This window comes from Necator americanus, chromosome V (assembly GCF_031761385.1).
Source record: "Necator americanus strain Aroian chromosome V, whole genome shotgun sequence".
Classification (NCBI taxonomy): Eukaryota; Metazoa; Nematoda; class Chromadorea; order Rhabditida; family Ancylostomatidae; genus Necator; species Necator americanus.
Window position 1 is genome coordinate 11,346,392 of NC_087375.1, and position 13,317 is coordinate 11,359,708.

The following is a 13,317-nucleotide window of genomic DNA, read 5'->3' on the forward strand; positions in this document are numbered from 1 at the left end:
GTCGGATCGCGTAAACGTTGGCTACTATGTATTGTATTTAAGCAGCCGTTCTCAAGTGCTTTTTCTCTTTTTGAAGAAAGGATGTTAGCAGCATCAGGGGACATGCTGGGAAATGCGAAGGAACCACAGAAACCCATGCTACTGCGTTGGGGCACAGCTATCTGGCTCTGGGGCACGAATTCGACGCCACAATACCCATCTCACCCAATTTTACCGCCTTGGGGGTCCAGCGCACCAAACCGACGCCATAATATTCCCTGTCTTTTTGGAATTTCTTGACTGAGACACACACATACACAGACGGACACACGTGACTAAGCCCGTTATTATATAGCATGACAGTTTGCAAATCTGGAAGTATACATTCACATAAAAGTTTATATACTCTCACTAACATATGAGAGAAACCAACTTGCCTTATCAAGGCCAACATACATAGTTAGCTGTGACAATGGTGAAAAAGTAGAGTTTCGCTCGGCACCTCACCGGCGCAGAGTTTTGCATCTTTATGGAGTATTTTCGTGACACAGAGACAAACACACACATACACACACGGAATAAGCGCGTGATATTTTATATCATAACCTTATATAACATTATAACTTTATTATAACTCATTTGGCTATAAATTAGTGGGAGAAAAAAAGGGTAGCGGAAACAATACACAAACACCTTGTCAGTGCTTTACGATTGCCAGTTAGGCTTTTTGTTTGCCAGTTCTTAACATTATCAGTAGATTTAAATGACGGTCCGTTTACTAGTACTGGAGTGCTTTTGCAGAATATTTTGTGGTTGTGATATTTATGGATATCTAAGGAGTTATTGTGATATCTTTGGACAGCGTTATTATATAACATGATGGTATAGGAGAATCTCGATTTTTTTTCTTAAGTAAAATGTTATGGTATTCAGTTGTACTGTTTTAGTGCTGTTTTCATTCACAGGAATATAAAGTGAATAGAGCATAGATTATGAATGGCTATCAGACGGTGATGGTAAGTCACTCATAGTTTCAAGCGTACTTCAACGGCATGGGGTACTCGAACTTCTATCTGAAACCCTGGAATATTAGCTGCCAATAAATCCTAAACACAACTTCAATCTGCCTCCTTCCTGTTCATATTTCTTTATGAAACCAATCGGAACATCCATGAATAACAAGTACACGGACAAAGCCCAGCGAGCCAGAACTTAGGAAATTTTTAAAATTAGAATTTCCTTGCAACGTAACGGCACACTACAAGCGCGTGGCTCACATTTTACGTTATTCTAACTTCGTCTCGTCGATGTGTTGTCAGGCGTAAGTGAAATCGTGTACTTTCTAGTTTCGGTGCTTTGTCGCCTGTTCTTTTTAGGATTCTTTTTCCTTTCAATTTTCTTGACATTTATATCAAAAGTAGGAGTTCCTTGCTTTGTTCTGCTTGCTGGTGCTCTGTGTTGAGTTCAGACGAGAGTCTTTTCCTTTTACTAGTGATTTACGTCGACTTGTTAGTGAGCCTTTTCTTTCCTTCTCTTTCTTTTTCGTTTTTTTTTTCAAATCTACTTCCTTCTCTCCTCTTGCATTAGTCCACAAAATGTTTTCATTTCTTTGTGGAGGATAGAAGGTTTTTAGATTGTATAACTCTTTTGGTTACTATATTCATTTAGATTTAGTGTTATTTAACAAAATTGAGCAGCTTTTAATGGCTAGAAGGACACAAAGCATGTCTCGATTTGAACTGATTTGATTCCAGTTCATTTGGGAAAATATATTTGGAGAGGTCACTCAACCGCCGTTTTATTTCTGGAGATTCTATCTTCCTTTTTTTTCTTCTAGTAATTTTTGGTTATATTTCATAGATCCTCAAAGGCTAATGCTTAGGTCATAGGGCTCCGATGGACGTAGTCATTTACTTCCAGAAATAAGAACGCAGTTGAGTTTCCCCTCCCCCCAAACTACACTACCCTAATTCACTTATTTCACCGTCACATCTAACAATTTTTTACGACAGGAGGAATTTACCCCAGACTTTGTTTACTGATCGGCTATTTCTACAACACGCTCGTTTTCGTTTCAGTTTTTCTTTGTGTTGGAAATGTCCCGTTAACAAGCTCTCTTTCCAGTCATGAGCGACACAATCTTCGGGTTTAATAAATCACATGTGATTATGGCAGCAGGACTCGCTGGTGCTGCTTTTATAGGGTACTGCATTTATTTTGATCATGCCCGTCGGTCGGCACCTGATTACAAGGAGAAAATTCGAAGAAGTGAGTTTTTCTCAGTGTTTTCGATGTTTCATTCTGATGACAATTCTCACTCTCGATTTAATCGACTGAAGAAATGTGGAATGCAGAATCCATTAAATGCACGCTGTTAAACGTCTTGCATATCTATTATTATATTATAATATTGAATTTCAATTAACTATGTCTTGACGGCTGTAACTTTATCTTCAGATGATGCCGCACAAATATCTTGCGCTTTTTTTCTATCGGAAAGCTAAAAACAAGTACCGTATGTGTTACAAATTGAATCCTGACTTTCTAACTATTTACCATATTTAGAGTTCTAGTAGTTGTTGATCTCGATGTACCAGTTTAGATCGTCGCGAGAAGGCTAAAGCACGAGCCGGAGGTGCTGGACTAGGCCGAGGAGGTGGCGGTGCTGGATCAACTCAAGTCCCTGATCCATCTGATCCATCTGCTATGCAAGCATACTTCTTGCAAGAAGTACAGCTTGGTGAAGAGTTCATGGCTAGTGGTAAGCGTTTTAGAGAATGATTTTCCTAACATCTTTTTTAAACTTTCAAGTCTTCTTTTTATTTTTTTTTCCAAAGAGAAGCAGGAAGCTAAGATTATAAGCCCAAGTTATTCAAAAACAATCGTAACTCTAGAAACAACGTTTCTTCGTTGCATATACTTTTCTTTACGTTTTGAACTTCCCGCCCTCATGAACAGGTTCTGATTCTCAAGATTGGAAACCAAAAAATACTCTTATTCCTTCTTGAATAATGATGCACATTATTCCAGCACAGCCGAATATAGTTAAAAGTACAAACATACTTTTCTTACTTTCTTATTATTCGTCTGGCATTGTTGAGGAATGCATGTGCTTTAGAAATTTAAAACCAGAAATACCATATTTGATAATCGTTACCTAAGTAAAGGAAAGAGTTCCTTCCATTGTTTCGGGTTTTGTTGAATGGTCGACTAGGAGAAGTCACATTCTTCTCGCATTTGTCTTTAGCCTTAAATTTTCAGGAAATGTCGAAGAAGGAGCGATTCACATTGCGAATGCAATCGCACTATGTGGACCATCGCAGCAGCTGCTGCAGATCTTCCAGCAAACGTTACCAGCCGAGCAATACGCGGCTGTAATTGAGCAACTACCTCATACTCGTGCTGTAAGTTATTCTTTTTAAACTACAGCGTTCTATAATACAAACGCTTTGAGTGTATAATTCTCACTATTCAGCGTTTGGCGGCAATGTTTGGAGAGGCAGCTGAAGCAGCTGAATCGCAACCACCAGTGATGGCTTATATGGGAGATGGACCACCACCACCACAGGTAGAAGAGGTTTGTCTATGAGAAAAATCGATGTGGGAACAACCTCCGTCAGTTTTTCTTCTTTCATCTTTAAATTTTTTACCAAATCATCCTCTATCTCAAAAACAGTCCTGTATTTACACTTTCAAAATTAACTGAATATCGTCGTTTGGTGGTGATATCCGTGTTTCTACTCTCTTTTCTAGATCAAGGACTTGTTGGACGACACTGATGACCTCGAGTGAAAGCTTCCTGTATATGTTTGCCTTTCAGTCCGCAGACCGGTCTGTTGTTATCGCCATTCACCTTTGTTATAGGGACATGTTGATACGATATCATAGCATGTCACTACTTTCGACTTTTTGAACTTGACCGCTACATTATTTAATCGACGACATAGGTTAGCATAGCGTTTGTTGTTATCGATTGTCACATACTAAGATTCCAAATAAAGCATTCAATCTATGAGTTAACAGTTTCTAATTTCGTTTAATTTAAACAAAGTGTTTAGGCTAAATTACAGAGTATTCAAGCTTTTTGCTTAGCCGAATCTGTCACCATTGGGATCTTCAAGTTTGTCCTTGGGGAGAATTTCGAGAAATTTTCGGGAAATAGTTGGTGACTTGACGTTTTGTGGTTGTGAGTGCGATTAGTGTTCAGTTAATTAGTGTGTTAATTAGTTTCAATTATATTGTATTATCCTATATGCTAGTAGGTTTGCGTATAACTAGTTCAAAATATAACAGCGTTACTAGTGTCACAGCCGATAATCACAGCCTTCGGCAACCATTTCCCACTTTGGATATTCTTCTGCGATACAATATGATCATGATTTATGCCTATTATTGCAAAGATCAAATCGAGAACATCAATCAATAAATATGTTACTCTGTGTGAGCTTTACGGGGGGCAATATAACAACAAAAGAGCAATGGGGAAAGGAGAGAGGAAATCAATAGAACTCTTCTTGAACCACGTAGTGGTCCTGTGATAGTGTAATGTTGATTTATGAAGAGTTTGATGATGAATTTTGGTCATTTACAGAATATATGGTTTTAGTCTACAGTACCTGTAGTATGTTCTTCACTAAAATTACGATAATAAGTGGGTTGAAAAAACACATATGAAAACTAAGTTGAGAATGGCTTCCTAATTGGTTAGAGCCTTACAAGTTGATACAGTTATAAAAGGGGTTTAAACGGACAGAATGAGACTCGGTTTTTGAGGCATATTTTGGTAAGATCGCAATGGAATAAATTGGTTTAGGAGCACCATCCAAAAAGAATTTATCTTTGATTAAAGGTAGCGTAAGTGGCGTATCAACTTGCATTGCTTAAATAACTATCGATCGGCGATGCGGTCCTTCTTCATCTGAGGTGCATGTGCATTTGATAAACAGCTGAAGTTAAATTTGCTTGAAAGGCAGGTCGAAAATCATATTCCTTAGATTGAAGGTTGTATTTCTGAATACTAACGAATGGGCAGAGAGTGAAGACGTTCGGGGAACAGTTCTCGCCTACTCTCTGCAATCTTACATCTTTACTCATGAGTTATTAGAAATACCAGAAGGGAGAATGAAAACTACACTGCGTTTCTTACCTGCACTGAGCGTTTTAGATAGATAAACAACAATTTCCTTTAGAACTTTGGCTCTCTGACTCTGTTTCCTCGAGTATTAAGAACCCTATATTCTGTGAACGACCTTTTCATCTAATAACTTTGGATATTTTCTAAATGACTAGGTAGTAGCTGAAAAAGGAAACCAATATTATAGGGAACGAAAGATTTTCGCATATGAGGAGTGAGGAAGTGGTGTGGAGTGAAGCGAGTGACGGCGGGATATGTCGAGCGTCCGGGCAGGTATAAACGGATAAGAGCGCAACGCAACGAACGATGTCATGTTGTTTGCGAATATAAGTCAATATTGCTAGCAATTAGTACATCCATATGTTACGACGATGAGGAGCGCATTGATGACGTCATCAATCAATAAACACAGAAATACAACAAAATTGGCGTGAAAACGCTGAGAAAACAAATTGCAAAACTCTGGCCTAAACGCACACATGCGCACATACATTGCACATACCCCGAATACATATATCATAGTATATATAGCTAGGCAAACCTATTCGCACAAGGAAAGACCGATAGATTGACCAACAATCAGAAAGTGAATACTGTATGAGGAGTTGAAAACGCGGCGAAGGAAGGAGGCGACGACGACGACGACGGCGGCGGTGATCGTGCGGTGCTTGAAACACCTGCTGCTATTGGTCAATATCAACCATTTGTTCGTCGGGTTGTAGTTGTTTACAATATTGGAACAGAATTTTCTGATAGTACTCGCGAGGTGTGAGCGTACGAGCCGTTGAACACCTGAAAATTCACGTATATTTAGAATTTTAAATTTAGAGCACAGTAATAGTATCACTTTCTTTCGCAGGGTTTTGCAGTAGAGCTTAGAAAGAATTTGTTATTCCATACTCAATCTAAAATAACACGAAAAAATACACAGTATTTGTAACTTTTGGGGACTACTTTTGGCCAGAGCAGAAATTTGCCACGATACGTTGAGCTGTGGAAAAGCAGAGGAGAAAATCCTATGAATCATCGACGAAAAGAGATGAAAATTGGTGGAAATAGTTTTTTGGAGCATTCCTCAAACAGCCCCACCTGCTAGTGTTGAGATCTAAGCTTTCCATGCTGGCCAATACACGATCCGACGCAAATGACAATGTCCTCGGATGTTCAATCCATTTAAAGTAATAGATATCCGGTGGCACATACGGACGACCTCCGATCCAATTCAGATCCGGTTGTCGTCCGTTGATCAGACAATCCAAGAGGTATTCCTATAACGATACTTCCTTCAATGTAAAATAAAATATAAAATCAAGTCAATATGAAATGTAAACTATGTAAAAACATTGCACTTATTGTTATTAACACACCTCAGGTAACTGCGCCAGTTTATTCAACTGTTCTGGAGTTAATCCGTAGTTCTTCTGTAGGAATGCAACATAACCGAATACTTCACCAAGATGTACCACCTGAAAATTACTGTAGTCAGGATCGCAGGCAAAAAAAAATCGAACTAGTCAAATCGATGCATTTGTTGTTTCGTGGAATGAAAACTGGAAAATTCTGAAAAAAAAGGAAAGGAGTAGAACAACATTGTACCTTTCCACCTATTGTCATAAAAGATCTGCCTAGGCTTCGTCCATAAAAGTGAATATCGCGAATGTACTCACTACCGACGAGATCTGAATAGAAACGAATTAAATAACTCTCGGGTCGATCGAAGCAAAACAACACCTCCTGGTTGAAAACCCGTTTTGCAGAAAAGAAAAAGAGAGTGGAAATGAATGAGGAATGTAGAAACAATAAATCAGTTAAGTATCTAACAAAAAAATGTTGATTTTAACATTGCAAAGGTAATTACATAAATATACTTTTCATCCTTGAAAGATTCTCCAAGAGATGGACATTTTTAAAAAATTAAAAATGCGATCGATTGTTATTATACTACAACACGAACCACTCGAACAGACTTTCTTGAACTTTCAAACGCTTCAAAAAGCAGTTCTTCAGTGGTGAAGCTTTGTAAGTGTTACTGGAATTCAAGGATGTTACTTACGGTCATTTTTACGAATTTCTGGCTACAAACATCACTCTGACCTAGCACTCCTAACTGTTCAGATCGGACGGGATGTCTTGTTTTCAACATGGCGTGGCCGTAAACGTTTGATTTCCCCCAAAGTTCCGCAGATAAATATTAAGGAGTTCAAATTAACTTTGTTGGTGACCTCTTCATACGATCCACAAAAAAAGAGTACGGCACATCGGATACCGAAAATGTCAGTCCATGTGAGTATAGTTAAAGGCATCATCCCACTAATCTGGGGTGATGCGGGTTTCAGGTGGGTTATATCTATACGGGGTCGTGGATTATGGGAAGGGTGATTACGTCCATTTCTTCCTAATTGTCGTAAAAAACGGCCCGGAAGATGCGGCTTCGAGCGTTCCGGGCGCTGTTTTCTACAACGAGTTCGATGGGAGCGCGCCAACCTTGCGCACGCGCTGCATCTTCCGCACCGTTTTTTACGGCAATTACGAAGAAATAGAAACGGAATCACCCTCCTCCCCTATAATCTACGACCTCGTATAGGCATAATCCACCTGTAACCACCACCACCCCAGATTCGTGGTCGATGCCTTCAAAGCAGCATCTGTGGAGCCATTCAACCGTCAAATTGCATGAAACTAAAATTCAAATACGGTATCAATCGAAGGAGCGCATTTTTTTTGTGTTCTAATTTCTATTTTCGTATTTTCTACCTTAGCTAAGTTGAGTATCAGACCAATTTAGTTAATCAATAAAAGTTGGCCGCAAACGGTTGGTAGAAAAACAAAATAATGGCTGTCGATATAAAATAAGCAAAGACGAAATCAACACGACCATCTAAGATGCTAAATGATAAGTATTATTGGGTCGTGACGAGATAGAACAACTACAAACTTGGAATGCAAAACTTCTCCCCGGCCGGGAATTGAACCCGGGTCTCGCATGTGACAGACGCGGATACTCACCACTATACTACCGAGGACCTCGTGAAGACCCTCTTTGAGGAAGCCTTTAGCTTCCATTCATTTTAGTAGCAAAAACAAAGAAACTCACCAATGCACATCGTTGTGATGATAAGGCCCAAAATAATATAGGCTAACGTGGCCGGAAAGAAGTCAACATTTAAAGGAACAATGTCTCCAAATCCTGAAATAAAGAATTAGCCGGACTATATCATTTTCAGTAATAAAAAAGTGGAGTTTGAAAAATTAGTTATTCTCATATACAACTGCAACAAAGTACCTTTTTGCTGCAAAATTCTAACGAAGCAAAAGACTGGACAAAATCAAAGACATCGGAGAAAATAACAAAGTCCTAGCTAGCTTACCTATGCATTTTAAAAATTGGCAATTCTACAGAAATCAGTGACAGAATAATTTTCTAAGAATAAAAATAATGTTCTTTTACCTATAGTGGTAACTGTGACGAAGCAAAAATAGAAGGCATCGAAGAACGACCAAGACTCCCAGTACCGTATCAAATATGCTCCACCGGCTACGTAACCTGAAATAAGACCAGTAAAAACGATCGGCCGGAAGGCGAAACTTTTCAGTTACTTGTGCAGTATTGCACTCAACAAAAATACCTAATTTTCCTCTGGTGAAACTCATTCTCTTTTTCCATTCAGTATTTTTTTATTTTTTTTCCTTCTAATTAGGATATAGAAATTGTTACAGAATAAAAGGAGTCGAGTTCAAAAAAAGATCAAGAACAAGGAAGTAATTCGAAGTGAAATCAATGCATAGGTGGTTCAGAAGAAAAAATTGCGAAATATTCTAAATGGAAAATTAATAAGGCAGAAATGAGAAAAGCAAGGATTTTCGATATATCTGACCGTATAAGTGGCTGCTGCAAAGTGAAACAGTGAAAAAAAAGTTATAGAAAGAGATCCAAAGGATCCTCTCGCCTTCTTTCCCATTCACTCGCTATCTCGTTAAGCGCAACAGTTTCTACCAACACGAAGTTAACAGCACTTATGCATTTATGTATTGTTAAACCCCGCATATGCAGAATTGAATGTAATTTCCTCGAACAAATAATAGTAGCCAATATGGTTTCCATATATTCCCGAAATTTCTGCAGAATCCTCAGGAAAATGCGGTTAACTTCAGTCTTTTGACTGACAAATCTCCAAGACATCGAGCAGTCAAAGTGACAGCTCACTTAGAAGCGCTTTCTGCTAAGCGTTTCAAAAAATAAGGTGACTTGAAAAAAGAAGATGGATGAGCGACGTCGGCGTCTCTTCGTCACGCATACTATTTTCCTGAGCACTATTGGCTGTAATCACAATTCTGTTGCGCGGCAATCATACGTATACACATATGTGGAATGTATGTACCTTTTTTCCCTGTAGAAATGATATTGGAGAAATTTTTGGGCTTTTCCGAGAGAAACGTATCTGTTTAAGGGGTTTAGTGAAGCGAATTAAGTAGAAAAATAAATGGGAAAGCTGAATTATCCTTAAAGTGGAAAAGATAACTTTCTTCGAATGGGTGAGTGCTTGAAAATAGTTATAAGGACAACTAAGTAGTACAGTAAAGCCGTCAACATTAATAAATAATAGACAAATAGTAATAAACAAATCAATGTCAAAAACATATTAACAAAAAAGGTCTAGCGGCACAGAAGTATGAATTGGCCCGAGATACTGTGTACTACGCGATGCGGATTGTTACGTTAGCTAGGCACTGCTGGGCATACAAGTGAAAGTTTCCTATCCTGATTGAAAGGCTTTAAACAGAATAAAACCTATATCAAATTGGTAAGGATCACCGTTAAAAAATTCAACGTCGAACTCACGCGGATTCGCCAACATTCCCCTCTCCGATGATTAAACTCTGGTTTTTTTTAGGAACTTGACTTCAGTAAATCGAACTATGCATGAGGCAATTTCTTTTCGCATTCTCAACAACCCTTTCGTACAAACAAAACGTACGTTTGAAATGTTTGATCGAAAATATTATAACACCCTGTGATTTCCAATAATTGAGTTCCAATAATTGAGATATTTACTTGTTTTAAGGAAAATAAATAAACAAGAGAAGAAAAATTTGTGAGATAAATGTTCAGGAAAAAAAAGAAAAAGAAAGAAAAATTGACAATTGGAAGAGAGAGGAAGAAAAAAAGGGAGCAATGACAATGACAAAGTCAACCTGTTGCTCACTACATTTGCCTCAAGAAGACCTACATATTTCTGCTGCATATTACTTACATGCAACTTTCTTAATTATACTTTTTTTGCTATTTTTTTTATTTTTTTTACTTATTCTGATTATTACAAATTCATTTGAAATCTACTTACACAGCATTTCATAGTATCACTGCTGTGTCTTTCTAGTCTTGAACGCGAATTTGTTAGATATTTGCAGCATCGGAAAAGTACACACTCAAGCAACTTAGCAGATACTAATTATTTATGCTTTGAACACAACTTTCCTCCTGTTCTAAGTTACCTCAAAAACGATATCTCTCAAAATTGCCTCAAAACCTTAGAAAAAAAAACTTCTAAAACAGAAAAAAACACGTCTAAAAACCCTCTTTTGTTTGCTTCACCAGGATTCGGATGCTGAAAGTGATGTTACCAGTTGAAATCAAGTGTTGTTCCCTCGTGTATATGCGTGGCGAAGTGTTACGCTGAGCATAGTGTGTATGTATGTGCGTGTGCGTGTGTGGGCACTGCTGTGCCCGGGTTACTGCAGTCATCCCCCTCGAGTAATACGCCCATCAAACATTCGACAGATATCATGATGAAAGTCGATTTCAGAGAAGACGCCCCGCCCACTTCACCCTCAACCCACACACCAGAACTTCTTCCTGGTTTAAATAGCACAAAATAGCGAAGAAAAAATTGAAAAAGGGGGGCCAGTTTGGTTTTTTTCTATAGTTCTTCCCGAGTTCGAAGTTCGATTTTTTCTTCCTTTTCCTCTGACTGATTACCTTATAATGATACTAATTGCTAAAGTTCACGAAAAAATGAAACTGAATCAAAAGACGAGAACAGAAGAAAAGTAAAACGTTTCCTTCTTTTTCCTTTACAAATTCCTTAGGCCGATTTACCTATAAAAGCAACAATAGCTGAGTTGATTTTAAAAAACAGAAATGAACGAAAGGAGAATGAACGCGGATGCAAAAAGTCGCTGAAAAAGTAAAAATAGGTCAGAAAAGTATAATATAAAGAAAAATGATGAGTCATTATGTACTAAGCGTGCAGTTAAACGTGCGCTTTTAATGAACTCCCTTTTAATTTCCGTAAATTGAGGCACATAGAAAATTTTTTTAAACAAAAGACAAAGACAGACAAAACAAAGACACAATTATATTTTCTTCAAGGTTTATAATATTCCTCCATCTTCTTCGACGATTCTATATACCTCTCTTTCAAAATTCATTTTGCCGTGACGAAAAGTGCAAACGAAGAGCCCAAATCGCATTATTTATGTGAGGATCCAATATTATTGCCAAAAAGGCATATGAGAATTCTTCGTCATTGCTTTTTGCTTTTGTTTTTTTTTTTTTGGAGTGATTTTCCGAGTGATGCGCTAAGCAGCAAAACACCGACTAATAAATTTTCTACTCTCGGCATACGTGGAACACAGAGAACATAAACTCGCTGATTCCAAAATTCTATTTCCAAAACTCCTATGTTAGAGAGTTTCGGAGTCAAAAAAGAGTGCATAGCTTAGGGGAACAAATAAGAAGAAAATACCTTCTTTTCAAGAAGATGAAGAATAAACTATGTACGAGTAAACTATGAATACTATAAGTAACTGTAGATTTTTCTTCTGATATCTCGCAAAAATATTGGAATGTTCCAGAGATTCACGCTATCCCTCCTGTTTCACAGAGAGAAAGATTGGTCTACTTGGCCTACAAATTGTGAAAGCGAAAAGTTTTGAAATCTCGTCCAAATTAAGAAAAAAAAGCTGCTCAAAAATAAGCTGCATAACTCATCACGAAAAGAAAACGATTGTGCTGATTGAAATTAATAGCACCTAGTATTCAATAAATTTTCACGTAGCCTCTAATTTACGAAAAAGGAAATCACTATAACAATATTTTGAATGAAACAACAAAATCTAATCGAAAACAAACAAACAAAAAATGGTGGTAGCCGTCAGTGAAACTCGCCTAACATGATGACGAGGATGAACATGACGGACACTCGCCGTTCATGGTGAGGTGGTTCCGGTTCTAACTCCTCTGCTTGCGCTCGAGTATCCTCCGACGTCGGTCCGCCGAGGTCCGAGTTTTGTGTGTGTATTTCGGAGATGTCTAGAGTTCAGCTTTGAGGACTCGTCAAATTTGGTTATTGTATTGTTTACTTTCTATTTGTGACCAACAAACAATCCTCACCTTCGAAAGTGCCGGCGTCCGATTGGTTGTCGTGCGGTTTTCGTTGCCGCCGTACGCCACCGTACATTTGTCGTTGTTTTTGAAGAAGTTCAATCGTCGGCATCTTTAAAGAAATCTCATCGAAATTCAATAATTCGATCAGATTCGATTCGATTTGCTATCAGTAACTGAGCTGGATTTACGCAGACTACCACTAGGCTCAAAATGATGCAATCAAAGGGAAAATATCCTTTCTAAGAACTGACGAGAAAAAAAAAACCTTTTTTCGTCAAGATTAAAATCAAAATTCTTGATTTAGCAGACGCGCAGACAATACTGGTTACGGTAACAAACCTGTATCCGCTTTTGTTTCTTCCGAAATCGACAACACATACATTTGATGCACTTCCAACACTGAGCGTAACATGAGTCCATGAATTTTCGATATGTATTATGTACCCAGATGATACCTCCTTAAATTGAAGTATTTTTCCAACAAAAAAAAAAGAAAACGAGCACATTGAGAAATATAATGAATGTAAAAATATTTCGATAAATCAGTGATTGGCTAAGTGTTGGGCGCTAATAGAACAGATGCAAAGAAGCAATTTATGTGTTGCTCTACACATTATCTATAGATTAAATCTGTAGATTCAGTAAATACGTTAACATTTGGTAGCTTTAATTTAATCATCGGAAAGAAATCATCTTATATCATCGAATTATTGATCAACTACTCTATAAAAGGCTCTTCTAAATTGCTGATCCTTCCAAACCGACAGTTTCATCTGATGGGAAGATAATTCCTATGGTGATGAGTCAAATGCCCGAA

General features: G+C 37.9%; 2 protein-coding genes across 4 annotated transcripts in view; one reads left to right on the forward strand and one right to left on the reverse strand.

The window, feature by feature from the left end:
- Positions 1 to 2,105: 2,105 nt before the first annotated feature.
- RB195_013555 (uncharacterized protein) lies at positions 2,106 to 3,771 on the forward strand (the record flags this gene model as incomplete). Of its 2 annotated transcripts, none has more annotated exons than XM_013450193.2 (5): positions 2,106 to 2,247; positions 2,582 to 2,740; positions 3,241 to 3,383; positions 3,455 to 3,556; positions 3,733 to 3,771. In XM_013450193.2, the coding sequence occupies 5 exons, from the start codon at positions 2,106 to 2,108 to the stop codon at positions 3,769 to 3,771; spliced, it is 585 nt and encodes a 194-aa protein (XP_013305647.1). The 2 variants fall into 2 exon arrangements, with proteins under 2 accessions (XP_013305647.1, XP_064059316.1); XM_064203435.1 differs by having other exon boundaries at positions 3,455 to 3,547.
- Positions 3,772 to 5,796: 2,025 nt separating this feature from the next.
- RB195_013556 (uncharacterized protein) overlaps positions 5,797 to 13,317 on the reverse strand; it is a gene marked incomplete at both ends in the record, with an annotated part of 58,934 nt that continues 51,413 nt past the window's right edge. For both annotated transcript variants that reach the window (XM_064203436.1, XM_064203437.1), the window contains 9 exons: positions 5,797 to 5,905; positions 6,203 to 6,381; positions 6,481 to 6,579; positions 6,710 to 6,792; positions 8,208 to 8,300; positions 8,562 to 8,657; positions 12,282 to 12,425; positions 12,507 to 12,609; positions 12,840 to 12,958. In XM_064203436.1, the coding sequence (XP_064059317.1) occupies positions 5,797 to 5,905; positions 6,203 to 6,381; positions 6,481 to 6,579; positions 6,710 to 6,792; positions 8,208 to 8,300; positions 8,562 to 8,657; positions 12,282 to 12,425; positions 12,507 to 12,609; positions 12,840 to 12,958 (1,025 nt within the window). The remainder of the gene's footprint in view (positions 5,906 to 6,202; positions 6,382 to 6,480; positions 6,580 to 6,709; positions 6,793 to 8,207; positions 8,301 to 8,561; positions 8,658 to 12,281; positions 12,426 to 12,506; positions 12,610 to 12,839; positions 12,959 to 13,317) is intronic.